This window comes from Trachurus japonicus, chromosome 20 (genome assembly GCF_045865225.1).
Source record: "Trachurus japonicus isolate A0001 chromosome 20, Traja_1.0".
NCBI classification, from domain to species: domain Eukaryota; kingdom Metazoa; phylum Chordata; class Actinopteri; order Carangiformes; family Carangidae; genus Trachurus; species Trachurus japonicus.
In genome coordinates, this window is record NC_140926.1 from 9888799 (window position 1) to 9904372 (window position 15574).

The 15574-nt window shown below is 40.7% G+C and overlaps 2 protein-coding genes across 13 annotated transcripts; one reads left to right on the plus strand and one right to left on the minus strand.

Moving 5' to 3' along the window:
* The first annotated feature begins 1823 nt into the window (after nt 1-1823).
* tmem14ca (transmembrane protein 14Ca) lies at nt 1824-3943 on the plus strand. 3 transcript variants are annotated; one of them, XM_085762714.1, is made up of 5 exons: nt 1824-1893; nt 2430-2514; nt 2755-2856; nt 3005-3092; nt 3766-3943. In XM_085762714.1, the coding sequence occupies exons 2-5, from the start codon at nt 2439-2441 to the stop codon at nt 3821-3823; spliced, it is 324 nt and encodes a 107-aa protein (XP_085618840.1). In that variant the 5' UTR covers nt 1824-1893; nt 2430-2438; the 3' UTR covers nt 3824-3943. The 3 variants fall into 3 exon arrangements, with proteins under 3 accessions (XP_085618840.1, XP_085618839.1, XP_085618838.1); XM_085762713.1 differs by having other exon boundaries at nt 1850-1896; XM_085762712.1 differs by having other exon boundaries at nt 1851-2311.
* A 32-nt stretch (nt 3944-3975) lies between these two features.
* Nucleotides 3976-15156, minus strand: mak (male germ cell-associated kinase). 10 transcript variants are annotated; one of them, XM_085762698.1, is made up of 15 exons: nt 14795-15156; nt 13634-13688; nt 13315-13436; nt 12760-12839; nt 11475-11607; nt 11212-11383; nt 10226-10393; nt 9089-9394; nt 8729-8937; nt 8052-8191; nt 7443-7589; nt 6581-6667; nt 5258-5377; nt 4944-5042; nt 3976-4784 (listed from the first exon to the last, which is right to left on the minus strand). In XM_085762698.1, exons 1-15 carry the CDS (start codon nt 14896-14898, stop codon nt 4627-4629), a joined length of 2100 nt encoding a protein of 699 aa, XP_085618824.1. In that variant the 5' UTR covers nt 14899-15156; the 3' UTR covers nt 3976-4626. The 10 variants fall into 10 exon arrangements, with proteins under 10 accessions (XP_085618824.1, XP_085618831.1, XP_085618828.1 ...); XM_085762705.1 differs by lacking the exon at nt 6581-6667 and adding an exon at nt 12210-12292; XM_085762697.1 differs by lacking the exon at nt 12760-12839 and adding an exon at nt 12210-12292 and having other exon boundaries at nt 4441-4784.
* Nucleotides 15157-15574: the final 418 nt, after the last annotated feature.

The window sequence follows — 15574 nt, forward strand, 5'->3', positions numbered from 1 at the left end:
ACACAAATGCAGTATTACTATTATTCTTATCACCTTTATCCCCGTTATTATCATTATTATGATTATTGCTATTATTGATGACAGCTTGTGTGTGGCACTGGTTGGTCCGCATCCTGTTGAAAAATTGAAATTTGCTGAGACACAAACACATCTTCGTGCGTAATTTATGCGTCCTCTGCGTTGCCAAAAAAAAAAAAGGGGGGGAAATATTCTGGAAAGCTTTCCTCCTCGCGGTCTCCTCTCCTTCTCTAGTAGTTTTCAAATATTGATCGGTGATGGCACTAATTCCTTAGCCTCAAGTTATGGAGAAGAAGTTGGAAAATCATCTTTAAAAAAAAGATTCCCAGTCTTATTTGTAATAGAGAATTTTTTGTTTTTTGGCTGCAGACCGGTTCCCACAGGACGAGCCCGGTTGCTGGAGAACTATCCCGTCACAGGCTCTAAAGGTGCAAAAGTCCAGTGAATAGCCTCGTAAAAAATAATGGTGATGTTTGGTGACTTGCTGACTGAGGTTTCAGATCCTTTGTATGAAACGTTGGTGCTCTGAGAGAAATAAATTGTGTTCTAGCGCCATCTTTCTTCAAGCAGGAGAGCGAGCATGCACACGCCGCCAGTGGATTCTATGCAATACTGCAGGTAAATAATAAAAAAGAAAAACCAAATAGGATTGTGTGCACAGTTAAACAGAGTGAAACTGCCAAAACGATGCCAATAAAACAGCGGATGGAAGAAAACATTTCCCAAAATAAGCGAAATGTGAATTATGGTTGCAAATGTGGCCAAAATGCAGGCAACTGACAGAAATGTTTATTATCTAACTAAAACCTCAATAGAAAGTGTTGTTATAGGTTTCACCCACCTGTCCTGCATGACCCGTAATCACACCTCTAAGCCTTAACCTGCATCTTTTACATGTGCAAGTCTAATGAGCAACCCAGTCCTGCCTTTGTGAAGAAAATTTGTCTGAAGGTAAAATAAAATATATTTGAAAAAGCATAAAAAAGAAAAAGAATAGGCACCCAAAAGAAAGGGGAAAAAAAACAAATAGGCTACATTCAGTTTGGAGATGCATTGAACACTGTATAATCTAATCCTGTGGTGCCATCTTGTGGTCGACATAACAATAATAAAACAGTTCCCACACTGTGTCTCCTCTTCATTCCATTTTATGAGAAAATATGAATCAACAAAAAGTCATGAATGAGAATTACTATGGTGGTTTCTTTACAAGTGATGGTGTGTAACACACGGCTTTGCGGGGAAAGATGGAAGAAGTTTTGCTGGCACCTCATCAGTCTTAGGAGGAGACTGTGTTAAATTTCAGGGCAAAAAAAAGAGTCATTATATAAAATATTAATCATTAATCTTATGCTACACAGGCCTACATCTCACTGTCTATTACAACTTTTAATTACTTTCTGCCAGTTAAGTTTATCTCCTCTAGAATATAGATTATGATTAACTACAATAGGCTAATTAGTTCATATTCTCCAGGACTTGGACACTCACATGCAAACTCTACTCACAAAGGTTTAAGAAAATATTCTAGGATTCAGTTGTAGATGGATTCAGTGGCCATTGGTTCAATAACTCACAATGACAGAGTGAAAACCTGTATTTTATAGGACATTACAATGTGCTACACATTATGTATAATGTGAATTGTATTATGTATTAGGTTATATTAAATAATATTGTATTGTATTAGATATAATATATTATATATGCAGGCCTTTAAATATGGATTGCATAGTATAAGAATAACCGCTTCTCAGGACTTTGGCCTACATTTCCCATCGGCCATCCTGCTGCATTTAGTGTGCACCACTAATTTGTGCTCGGCGGGGAACGAGCTGTGGTTCCTAGTGACAGAGGAGAAACAGAAGGAACAAGGTCGTATGTTGTGTTTGTGTGTCATGTTTTCATATTTGTCACTCTGATTTTACTTCTATTCAGCCTTTTACATTAACACTGTCCTATATTGATTGTTAAAATGGATTCAGTTGTTTTTTTAATATTCTGTAGCGTTTCGTTGTCGCTCTGCATGTGCTGTTACAACTGTGATGCTAGTTCATGCTTGTGGTGCTCATGACAAGGCTTATCTCTCTTATCTACTGAACCAGACACACACGCATACGCACGCACGCACACACACATACATGGGCTACAATGTAACGATTTCTGATCAAAAACAGTCGCGTGCTGCTGAGTGAGTGTGAGCGGGAACATTTCTAAGATGCTCCTGTATCTCCTGTTCGTGCAGATTAACTGCACACAGCCAGTGTCTGAGTTTGAACACACACTGTGCTTTGTAAGTAACATCGGGTTCACAGCAGGGAGCTGATCTGAATGCAGTTGTTAAGTTACTGTGCATTAGTTGAAGTGTGTTTGGTTCAAGTGGATTATTTAACGCGCTGTGTCTCTGACAGGTGTCCAACATGTCTGTCGACTGGGTAGGATATGGATACGCAGCCCTGGTCGCATCCGGTGGAGTAATTGGTTACGTGAAAGCAGGTATGTGTTGCGTTCAATGGCCAAATGTGGTGTAAGGTTACAGATTAACCTGCTTTTCCTGATCTCTCACTCATACTAATACATTTAGAACTAGAAGTCCTCCAAGTATAATTCGTCTTATTGGATGAAAACTTGCCACATCCCAAGTTTATTCTGTTTGCATTATGGAATGAACACACCTGTGTCCTGTCTGTGGATGTGAAGAGCAGGTGTTGATCTCTGCTGTGTTGTTTCTTCCAGGCAGTGTCCCCTCCCTGGCTGCCGGTCTTCTCTTCGGGGGCCTCGCAGGTTTTGGAGCCTATCAGGTCTCCAATGACCCCAACAATGTCTGGGTGTCACTAGGTTGGTATTTTGTTCTCTCTGTGTGGGTAAATGGGACAAAGAGTGTATAAATTAAGAGTTATCACTGTCTCATGATGGTCATGGTCTGTTTTTTATTTTTTTTCCCCCAAAGAGTCACCAAAATGTCATACCTCATGTTGTCTTGCAGCTACTTCAGGAGCTCTGACTGGTGTGATGGGAAAGAGGTTCTATGGATCCAGGAAGTTCATGCCCGCTGGTCTGGTGGCTGGAGCAAGGTACGGTTCACATAGCTGAAGTGACGTTACATGCAGATTAAAGGATGTTGGCTCAATGCAGGCAAATACTGCACTTCCAGATACTAGTCAGATCCCTTCACTTTTCTCAAATTTTATGTCGCAGCCCCATGTTGGAATACTGTACATTTACTTTTTCCCAGTCATGCTGCAGTCAAAACTCAATTTTAATGTGAAAGCATTGTTGGAAATGTTTGCAAATGTAATAAAAACACAACTTGTTGAAGTTTAGCACGATTACAGCTTCGAGGGTTCAGAGGTGTGATGAAACAAGAATTCCGTACCTGGATTTAGGGATTTGTTTCCCATCCTTTTTTACAGATGCTTTTAGGACGGTTGGTGCAGGCATTTTTTTTAGATGTTTAATTGGCAGACTTCTCCTGAAACTGTTTAGGGTCATTGTCCTGTTCCTCTGGGGTCCTGTGCTCTCTGGACAATGTTTTCATTAAGTTATCTCTTGTTCTTCACTGCGTTCATCCTCATGCAAAGCAACATACCTACATGTGAAAAGAAGTGAAAAGGTCTGAATACTTCCTTCATGCACCAGATTAGCAAACAGACCCTCAAAACAAGAACAGCAGAATGTGCCATGTTGCTCTTTTGTGGTGGTGATACAACTACCTAACTGTAAGAGTCTAATATTTTCTCGTTCCAGTCTCCTGATGGTTGGGAAGCTGAGTATGGCGCTGCTCCAGAAACCCCAGGAGTCCTGATGGAGTGAAGATTCTGATGTGTTTTCCTTCATCCACGTGTCAACTTGTCATTTACTGTTGAACATTAATGTCATTTTTGAAAGTATGATGAAATATAGCACTGTGTTTATATAATAGAAACTGCCGTCTTGTCCTTCTTTAAATGAATGCACTTTGAATTTCAGTATATTTATTTGTATAAAACGTTTACAAAAATGTTCAGTTTATGCATCGCATAACACAAAGACGTTTGTAGTCGCTTCACAATATTCAGCACGAGTTGATGTAGTCCATCTTTACATTGAAAACAGTTACCTACACTATGGTGGATGAAAGCAGAGAATACAGCAGTGCAGGAACAGCTGATAAAAAGGCTGTTTATGTTTTATGCATGGGTGGTGACACAATACTTGACAATAAAAACTAGAGTTATTGTTTTTTTAAAAAGAGGCTATTCTACATTTAAATCCTACCCCACAGTATTCAAACACTTTAACACTAAGAGTTGGCTCACACTGCATCCTTCAGGATTTACAGTGGGATTGTCTTGCAGACAGTGTTGATTTAGCATCATGGCAACCTTCATCTCCAAAACAGAGCTTCAACACACATGTAGAGTTGGTTTTTACATTCACAACTATGACAAATGTCACTGCAAAAATGTGTAGTGGGTGTAGTTTGTTTCGGCATGAATATTATTTTCTCCAGATTTGAGTTCAAATGAAGTTAAAATTCCGCTCAGGATTAATTCTCTTAGCCAGAGTAGTGGTTTCTATGGGAACCCTGCCCAAACAAGCCGAAGCTGTCTGGCCGGTTTCACTCAACTACCGATTTCCCCCATACTTGGACGTCCAGTCGACCCTGCCGTGGACTGGTTGTACTGTGGGAGCTCTGGTCAGGAGATTTCCAGAGGTTTTTCCCAGAGCCGAGTAGCTCCCCTTCATCTGAGTCCCATCTCTCCTCCTCTTCCAGCCTTCATAATCTGGAGGAACACGGCTGTTGGTTAGTTTGACTGTCTCCAATATGTCTTGTATTCACCAGTCTGTCTAATTTAATAGTCAACAATGAAATTCTTTCACCTGAAACGTTTATGGTTGAAACTAAGAGCTACAATAAAATCTACATGAGAGAATTAAAATACCTTCATTGGTTTCACTCAAGGATGAGTTGGACATGGGCTTGGGCTTGCCAGCTTTTTGTTTGTCTTTTTTATTATCAGGAGAAGAAGAAGAAAGACCGACTGAAAGAGTGAAGAAAGAGAAGAAAGTAGTACCAGTGAATGAAAACATAGATGGAATAAATGCAAGTCAGAAAGCGGAAACAGACAGGACGATCATGCAGGGAGTGGTTTTGCTTAAAGGTGACAAATAGTTTTCAGCCAGGAGGATGATTCGAGGAGATGTTGAATCATTTTGTCGTGATTGTGTACTGTACGTAGATGTATTAAGTCCTTACTTGTGTGCTGCCCGGCCAAAGGAGCGAGCTGGATCCTCTGTCCCACCGAGCCCACTTCTTTCTTTTGGACCGAAGGGATGTAAGCACTAGAGAGGTTGTACTTGGTGCTTACAAAGTTACCTACAAGAGAAAAAAAGATACATATATATTTCAGGGGTCTGTATTCATTGTGTATTTTGTTGTTACACCCTTCAGGTACCCACTTTGCATGGGATTCCAGTCAACTTAAAGCAGAAGTAAGTGATATATTTGTGTTAATATAAGTCTTAAATAGTTATATCTTCCGACAGCAATCACTTACATAGAGTGTTTGGACCGAAACACGGGTCTGTCAGTCCCTCTGCTCTGCTCTGAGCCCAGGAGAAAACATTTATCGTATCCTACAGTTTTTATCCAATGAGGAGAGAGAACGGCATGCAGGGCTGTGTGTGCAGCCAAGGAACGCCGTGAATGTAGTGACGTAGGGACGAGGACTGTTATGGTGCGTTCAAGGAAACTCGTATTTTTCCGACCGTGAAGTCGTACCAGTTCGATCTGGTACGAGTTCACCGGTCGGAAGTTACGAGTGGCCGTTATAGTGACTTTCACCGGTAAAACAGGTCGGAAAAACACGAGTGGGTTGCCTGGAACGCTACAAAGTCGTAAGTTGTGACTTGAAGCTGTAATTTACGATTTCAAAAGCCTGCCTGGAACGCAGCATTAGCGAAAACGACCGGACCACTTACTTCTGCTTTAATATAAGTTACAATAATGTGTTATCATTGAAAAACACAAAAACACACTGATAATAATAATAATTTGTGTGACTGTGTGTGAATAAGCCACAACATATGCAAAAACAACTACAAAGGACCCAAACAGATGAATAAGGCCGAGTGATTGAAGTCATTCAGTTTCTCATGTGACACCATCGATCTGCTTCACCAACAGCCACAGATGGTTATCAGCGTAATTAGTCGAAAGCCTCATTGTTCCCATATGAAGGCATAGTGGTCGTAGTGCAATTTAGCAACTGGAGTTCTTAGTTCTTAGGTTAAACTGTGTATTTATACCCTTGTCTCCTGCCGAGCCTTGAGCACCCGGCCTCTTTCACATGTTAAGGGGATGGCTGAATGGCTGAGGCTCGCTGCATCAGCCGCCATGCTGGTTGTTAGTTTATCTCATTTTAGCCTCGCATCAATTCTAACAACAACAACAAACATGTTACAAACACAAAAGAGATTTAAGTTGCAGTGAAAGCTATCAGATGTCTAAATTCGTGCCATTGTTTTTACATGTAAAGCAGCAAAACTGTTCATACATGGAGTCGGTTCAGTTAAGTACCTTTGGAGAGGTCAATTTTCTCCAGTACTCTTTCTTTAACAAGAGTTTTCTCAGGTGGGCTATCGTCAGACTTAGAGGGACTCTCTTCTACTCTCACAGCAAAAAAGTTGAATCACATGCAGTCACGGGGAAAAGAAGGAGAAAACAGAAAAGGATGAGAAGACAGAGGAAAACAAACATCACATACATGCTTGCACTGATGGAGGTATGAATATTTCTTAATGAATGAAAAACTAAACTATAATCATGAATAATAGGTGAGTGGAATCAAAACAAACGTTGGGGTGTATTTATGTGTGTAAATGATGTGGGGTGGGACAAATGAGCAGAAGGGGTGGGGTAGAGGGTGTGCAGTTGAGGGACATTTAAACACTTGATCTTATACCGACAGTTTAAGCTCATGAATAAGCAATGGGGAGGGAGAGACAAGGTGAAAGAAAGAGACAGGAGCAGAGAGGGAAGGAGGGAGCCACAGCGGGGAGCCATATTGTGTGTCTGTCTACATGACAAATGATCTTTCGAGGTGTCCCATCTCTAAATTCGCAGACACTTAGGCTCACTCCTAACGCTGCTTTGTCCGTGGCCCCGTAACTACTGATCAGCAGACATTAGCTGCATCATTATCATTTAGAGCTATTGTGTCACAAAGTAGACAGCCTCCTGTTATGTAAGAGCAGATGACACTGACAGTTGCCAGGTTTACACAAAGACACAAAATCGGTGTAATCTTTATTTATATTAGTGAAGAACTGGATGTATTGTCTGATTTTCGTTTACAATTCTAATTTTCAAACATAATGTGTTCGCTCGGTTATTGGACCTCAAGGCCCCTCCACTGAGCACTCGCATCAGAGGTGCTTACCCGCATTTGTTCTCGTGACTGATAATCCTCCTCCAATAGGAGCAAGTGGTTTGTTTACAGTGTTTGAAGAGTTCTCCCACAGATCCCGCAGCGTCATACCACTCAGCTCCTTATCTCCAGAGGAGGGCTGATTTTTTCCAATTAACCCTTAAAGCAACAGAAATAATGTGGTGAAAAATCAAGGGTACAAGGACTAAAACTGACTTCATGTGCTTGATGAAACAGATCGACTCCTCTCTTAAATACAGCATGTTATAAGGTGATGGTCGGTCACTCCAAAGCCTGCATTACAAATCACTAAGCTAAATCTCAAAATGGAAACAAGGGCCTTAATTACAATTAGAGGGAATCTGAGTGATCAGACTATGACCTTCAATTTTGACCACAAATTCAAAATCTAAATAAGTCCAACATGAGTCCAAATTTGAAGAGATTTATTTCTTGGACACATAAATGGGATGGATGGACATAAATCATAATGTGTCTGGTCCTGACTGCTTCCAGTAAGGAGAAAAAAAAACCCGATCCATTTCTTTAAAGACACAAAACAAAATGTATAAATGGCATTTACACCGAGTTGTGGTGATTGGGTGTTTCATGCTGTCTTACCAGGCAAGTACCGTGACTGGCTGAGATAGTGCTGGCGTGCAGCAGATCCTGGAAGATTGTAGTTCATTTGGCCTGCCTTGACATTGTTGGGTAGCTTGGTGACTGTGCTGAAGGCATACAGGGGTTTCTGCTCCTTCGGCCTGGAAACAGAAACAAGAGAAACTTAAAAGCTCTGCATTCAAAAAGAACCTAATGATTTTTTAATCACAATAAGTCTTGAATCCTCAAGTCCTACTGCTATCACTCTTATGGGTTTAAAAATGTATTCAATAATTCAGATAAGGGCAAAAAAACTCAGTCAACCTACTACAAAATTAAATAATGCACCATGCACGAGACAAATAAATCACACGTGGATATTGTAAAATTGCAAAACCAGTTCTGTTAAAGGAAAATGTGTAGGATCTGAGGTCACCAAATGAAAACCACTCCCCTAACCCCTCCCTTTCCAAGCATGTAGGAGGACATACAGTGGCCTTCAGGTAACATAAAGACAGAGTCAGTGTTTGACTCCACCATTCTGCTACAATAAAAACATAGTGTTGCAACATGACAGGCTATAAAGAAGAGTAGATAAGGGCTCACTCTAAATTAATAAAAAACATGTTAAGGTCATTACACTCATGAAAACATAGATTTTAATATTATATTCAATTTCTGCCTTTTACAGCACTCACTGTGAGTGGTGCTCCTTAGGGCTCCTCTCTTCCTCTGCGTTCCCTAGGCTTGGTTTCTTGGAGTTGGAGGCAGCAGGTTCTGAAGGATCCACCTCATCCCAGCTGTCTGACGTCCTGGCCACCGTCTGGCCCCAGCGACGACGACTGCTCTTCGCCGCCCCCATCGACCCGACACCACCGCTGTTCTCGTTGCCCTGCGATGCTGCTTTCTGTAGAAGATGACAATATAGTTAGTGTCTGCAAAGTCAGGAGATATAAGGAGTTTATGTATTATTATTCTGATATATCCTGACAGTATGGAGCTGCATAATGTTAGATATATATTTTTTTAATTCTTTCATTCATTGAGCAAAAACTCACTGCATGGCTGACACCTCCTGTTTTACTCTCAGCTTGGGGCAGGGGGATCTGCTGAAGAGGTTGATGCTGATGTTGGTGCTGGTGGTGATGGTGATGATGATGATGGTAATGATGCTCCTGCTGCTGCTGCTGATTTCTCAAGGAGGACGTGGAGGCGATGGACTCAGAGGAAGACTGCTGGGGATCAACCCTAGACTCTGAGAGCTGCTTCTGGGCCAGTGGCCTTGCTTGGACTTTCTTTACTTCCTGGCTTTGAGGACGAGGGCCCAGTACTTGGCCTACCTGGAAATACGGATAACGCAGGGCCTAGACAAAGATAGAGGAAAGCAGATTACTGTTATTCTGAATATTCTGTGAGAGTTGTTATCAAACATTTTCCCATGACACTGTGACATTAAACACTGCATTAACAATATGAATCAAACCACTGTGTACCTTCTTTATTCAAACATGCAGGGAGGTTTATATATTATATGTCATCCTAATAAACACAGACATCAAGCAAACACAAAACACAATGTAATACTGACTAACAGGCAGAGTAGACTTCATCCCATTACTGTAAAAGGCACAGAATGGAAAATCATTGTCAGCCACTGGAAAGGTTTCCTTCTCAAGGTCAAAAGAGTAATTCAACTACCTTACTGTCTAATTTTGTCTCTGTTCACAGAGCCAGCAGAGGAGGAGCCAGATCAATGTCTGTGTAAAAGGGGGAGCAGGCATTGTAGGACAGATACTGGCACTGTTATGTTATGTGAATGCTGTACTGCTACCTAGAGCTTTGTTTAGTTCAGCATTAACAAGCAACAAGTCGACATAATAGTGGAGTCGTCTCTTCTCTTCCAGCAACATAGGGGGACTTATGTAATCTATGTACGTAGCTCATACGTAGTGGTTAAACATTTTGCAGAGGGAATGAAGTTTGTCTTAAGCTGTACTTAAAATGACTGGGATTACACGGTCTAATGCAGTCTCTGCATTGGAACAACAGATTATCTTCATACAGTTGTGAGCGCTGCACTGTGAAATGAAAATTCTCTGAAGACAGGTACACAATGTCATAGGAAAAGATAATCAAGTTCATAAATCATTGCTGTGGCCGGTTTTATCCAGGCTTTAGTGCTCGCTCCTGCCTACCTGTACAGCTGTGGGTCTTTTTTTGGGGTCCCACTGCAGCAGGTCCTTCATGAGGGTGATAGCCTCATTACTGGCATTTGGGATCAGAGTCTTTAAGTGGGTCGGCACACACTGGGGGAAGCGAAAGTTCATAGCAGAGGCTAGCTGGTAGCCCTCCGGCCAATCCATCTATTGAAGGAGAAAATCAGATGATTATATATTATATACATGCATACATAAATCAGATTGAAATAGAGATTTACACAGTATATTTTATTTCATAATTCAGTTCATAATACAGTCTTGAAATGCTTCTGTATTACTTTTTGAAAGAGACATACACCATTTGCATGGTAACATAAGCATATGGAACTACGGGCAGTGGCTCTCTCGGTATAGTAAAACTTGTCAATCAATGGAATAAAATAGTAGGTGGAGCCAAAGTCAAACACTATATTGCAAATCTAGACTCTGTATTTTTGTGTCATTTCATGTGACAGTACATAATTAATGATAATAATGCAGAATTAATCCAACACCAGCTTCAACTAATTTAATGAAAGATGCTCAAATGCAATTGTGTGATGCATCATAAAAAATGTATAACCCTACATTAGACTCCTCTTGTACACTAATAAAGCCAAAGCCTCAGATCCTGTACACATCAGTGCTGATGAATGCCTGCCGTCCTGGTTCGAGGTTATACACTCAAGTCTTGACCTGGCTATACCCAAAACAGGCTCTAAAGGATTTCTGCTCAGCAATCAGAATTAATAGTGGTGGATTTGGAGAAAGCCTTTGAAACAAAGTGGCATCCTGTTGAGCAAGGGGATTGCTTAAGCTACTTTACACCACAGAGAGAGAAACCCTGCCTCTAGCCTACTTGTTCTTTTTCTGATCAGCACATTTACCCTAAATATTTTCCCATCGCTAAGAATTTCATTCATGTTTAAAAACCTTAACCACAGTCGAGCATTTCCACCCGTCTCCTTTCAGTTTCCTCTCACTTTTTTGACCGTGCCCAGGACTTGGCAGATCTTGAAGATCTCATCCACTTCACTGTTCCCGGGGAAAAGCGGTCTGAGTGTGTAGAGTTCAGCCACGATGCAGCCCACAGCCCACAGGTCAATAGGAGAGCTGTAGGTGGACGACCGGAGCAGGACCTCTGGAGCTCGATACCTTCACAGAGAAAATACAACACAACACTTAGATAACAAAGCAAAAATATATATTTTGTCAGTTGCTAGTGATGTCTAGAAGCTCCTCTCACCATCTGGTTGATACGTAGTCTGTGTAAGGAGGTTTGGAGCGGATCTCTCTGGCCAGTCCAAAGTCGGCTATTTTGACCAGCTCTGGACCCATGCACAGCAGATTCTCTGGCTTCATGTCTCGATGAAAGAAACCTGTGCAACAGTGAATATCAAGCTTTTTGTCACAGGACTAAAACACAATAACACACAATACTGTGCTGCAGTATTTCACATTTACATTTGCCTGGAACAGCATCTGGTTTGAAGGCCTGTGTTTTCACAACCACATTTTTATTTTACTTGGGCCGCATTTCTTCTCTAACCTTAACCCAGTTATTTTAGCCAACAAACTTTGAATGCACTCTAGTTTACTGTGTGTTTTAGAGGTACACTACATGATAACATTATTTAGTGTACCTCTAAAACACACAGTGAACTAGAGCGCATTCAAGGTTTGTTGGCTAAAATAACTGGGTTAAGGTTAGAGAAGAAATGCGGCCCAAGTATCAAGGTGAATTGTGGATAAAGTTGTTGTGACATTATCATATGATCCAGGTTACTATAAAATACACTATATGTAACTGTATTAGCACACAAAGTCGCATAAGCATATGAACTAAGCATCCCTATACACAAATGTGCTACTGCTCCATCTGAGATTCACACTGACATTTTACAATATCAAAACACACCACCCACACTAAAGTCAAGCTACTTTTTCTAGACGGAAGGATAGACAGAGTAAAGCCTCTTACCATGCTTATGTACAAAAGCCAACCCAGATAGCACTTGAAACATGATGTTCCTAATTTCATTCTCTGAGAACATCTTATTCTCTCTAATTGACAGAGCGAAGAGACAGGGAAAGAGGAGAAAAAGGGAGAAAAGATAGATTGAAGAAGAGTGGTTAAAACCAGTTAAAGCTTAAAGGAAAGGAAAGCTGCATGCACTTATATTGGATGTGTGGAGGCACCGGTACGTGTTGTACATACCAACTGTTTGTATAAATTATTAGTTTCAGATTTTTGAAAACTTGCAGCCTGACATATGAGGTATCCACACATTCATTAACTGTATAAATGCAGACCAAAGAGTTACACAAGCCTGTTGTGGAGGGTTGACAAACTACAAGATTCTGATCGATGAATCAATCAATGACCAGTTTGTTCACTCAAGACTTTGGTTTAAATACTCCAAATGTAAAAGCTTTGTAGTTTTCACACTATTTTGACTCATTTTTCAATCTTGTAGTGTGTAACCACTCTCATGCACTCGCAAGCCATGAAGAAGACACGGTACACCTACCATGTTTGTGAATAAAGGACAGGCCTTGTAATATCTGAAAGCTTATGTTTCTTATCACTGACTCTGGGAACAATTTTTTTCTGTAAACATAAAATGAATAGAATCCTCATGAACCTGCTGGTGGACACATTATCACATAAACAGCACTCTGTCTTCTATTCTGACTGGTACTAACAAAGCATATGTGGGAAAAAAAACACGCAAAACTCCTAAACGTATGAGTTATGAAACATCAGCTTCTCTGATTCATCTTTGCCAGACAACACATTCAGGTGTGTACATGTGCAGTGCACACCTGAGGTTTCACAAGGGCCTCCCCCAGAGAAGCTGTTAGTCTAGTGTGTACAAGGGGGAGTATAAGGCAAGTGCACATGCAAACTTTTAGCATAGTGTCCTGAGAGATATATGAAATACTCAGTGTGTTGTTTTATTGGTAAACTGGCCACCTCAGGCCTGTGACCTTAAGTGAACTATGTGTTGAGGTAATTAAATAAAAAAAGAGACCAATGTGTTATGTAGCATTTCTATCATAGAGTGTGATATTTCTCTCCTTACCGGTCCTTCATTAGCTGGTAGAGGTTCTCCTTCATGTACTCGAAGACAAAGTAGAGGTGGTCATTCTCCCTGATCACCTCCTTCAGCTTCACCACGTTCGCATGGTTCAGTTTCTTCAGAGACTGATGTGACACGAAGTTGGAAAAGATAAGAGAGATAAAGGTCATGTAACATAATGACAGATTCATGTTCATACAGCTTTGTTCTGTAGCAGCATTAAATGTTAACAAGATTGATAGCTGGAGAGCAGGAACACTGTCCAACACCTGAGAGTGATGTAAGTGATACAGTAGTTATGCATAACCTTCAGCATCTTTACCTTCACTTCTCTGAGGTTCATACATTCTTCCCATGAATAAAACTTCCTCTTCATCCTATGAAAGACAAAGACACACACGATAGCAGTTCGTTACACCTGATGCACAGGGGCGTCACCATCTTTGCAAAATTCTTTTGTGTGCTTTCATCAATAATTCAGATCTTTCGGGGGTATCCCTACAGCTCCTTTCATTTCATGAGCAAACCTGCAAAAGATCATTTATTATATTGTACATTCAAGTGTTTTGAATTGATATTCTAAACTTTACAGGTGTTGATCTTTAGACAAAGTTGATACAGTGATGCCTTAAGTTGTAAGTCTCATCACAGTTTGTGTATGTACATAAAAAGTACACACCATCTGGTATACAAAGAAACCTTTACAATAGTTTATCTACCCTGATCGGCGTTACCTCTCCCTCCCCGAGGAATTATGTAAGAGTTGCAGAATGTGCACATATCTTTTTCTACTCTCTGGGTGCCCGCCAGTTTCGTTCGTTCCCTCCACAATGTCAGCAACCTGACACACACACCCTCTACTTTCACTCCCTTTCACCGTCACCACACGTATTGTCTTGCACAGTAACCAAATGATCAACCAGTGGACACATCTCCCCGGTTTCTCATCTATTATTGAACCCTGCTGCCATGCTGCTGAACAAAGGCATGAAAGCTAGTTTGTTTGCCTTGGTGATGGCAAGAAAACCAGTATTCCATAGTCCTACACATGGCATTGAATTTCTTTAGCATGAAATCTAACCAAGGCAATTTTAACTCAAGTTTTTGAATACTCTGCCTTATGAAAGTGTTAGAAAGTAAATATTTAATAGGCATTAGTTAAGAGGCTTCAAGGCAATCTTGACCTATATTTAAAATATAGTGAAGGGCACTTCACTAAATATAAATTTATGGAAACTTTAATAAAATAACATTTTAAAAAAGACATAATATACTCAATGTAGGTAAAAAAAAATCACATTTGTTATCTATTACCATCTATATTTTGAGAAACAATATAAAAATGACAAAACTCTCAAATTTAATCTATTCGGTCACACCCATAATATACAAATATACAGTTTCACCAGACTCTAACAAGGAGAAACAGAATTCAAGTCTTACAGTAAAACATATAATGATAATAAATGATCATTATCCTCACCTCTTGATAGCTACTAGTTCTCCAGACTCATTGCTTCTCCCCATCAGCACACTGCCATAGGTACCATCACCGAGCTGCTTCAGGGTGGTGTAGCGATTCATCATCTCTTACGATGGTTTCATCAGCTTTTTAATTTTCCAAATGTGTGAAACAAGCTGTGAAAACAGACTTCTGATTCCCCCCCTCCGTCACCAGCCTCTTCTCAAGAACAGTTCAGCTGCGTGGTTCATTTGGCCAGTATATCCCAGTATTCACCCTTTCTTGAAAGTCAAAACTCATCTTGCAGACAGTGATCCATTGTTAGGAAGGTTGGGTCCTGTTGATGTAGGTCAGCCAACAGTTGAAACTGCACCTTTGCGAGCCTTTGGAACAACAGGAAAGAAAAACATCATTAGCAACAGGCACAAGTATTCTAACTACAAGCAGACAAAATCACACACACAATAAAAACCAGGTATTTCCTTTACCCCTGGAAAACAGGTTTCTTTAGTGATCTGGAGACAAAGGAAAGCTAGAGCCACCTGTGTTTTTGCTTGATGAGGAGTACGTGCGTGTTACACTAGAAGGAGGCTCCAGCACAACCACCCAAGGGAGATGACATAGGCAGCCCTAGTCAGATTAGGCCAACAGGGATGTAAATAGGATGTTACATCACTGTCATGCTTACCGGCCTCCACTAGCATCCCCAAGCACCCTGCCCTGCAAGAGGATTTGATTGACGCCACAGGCCAGTCTGATCTCACTGTTGGGTTGCAGATTCAGCCAAATAAATCTCCATGA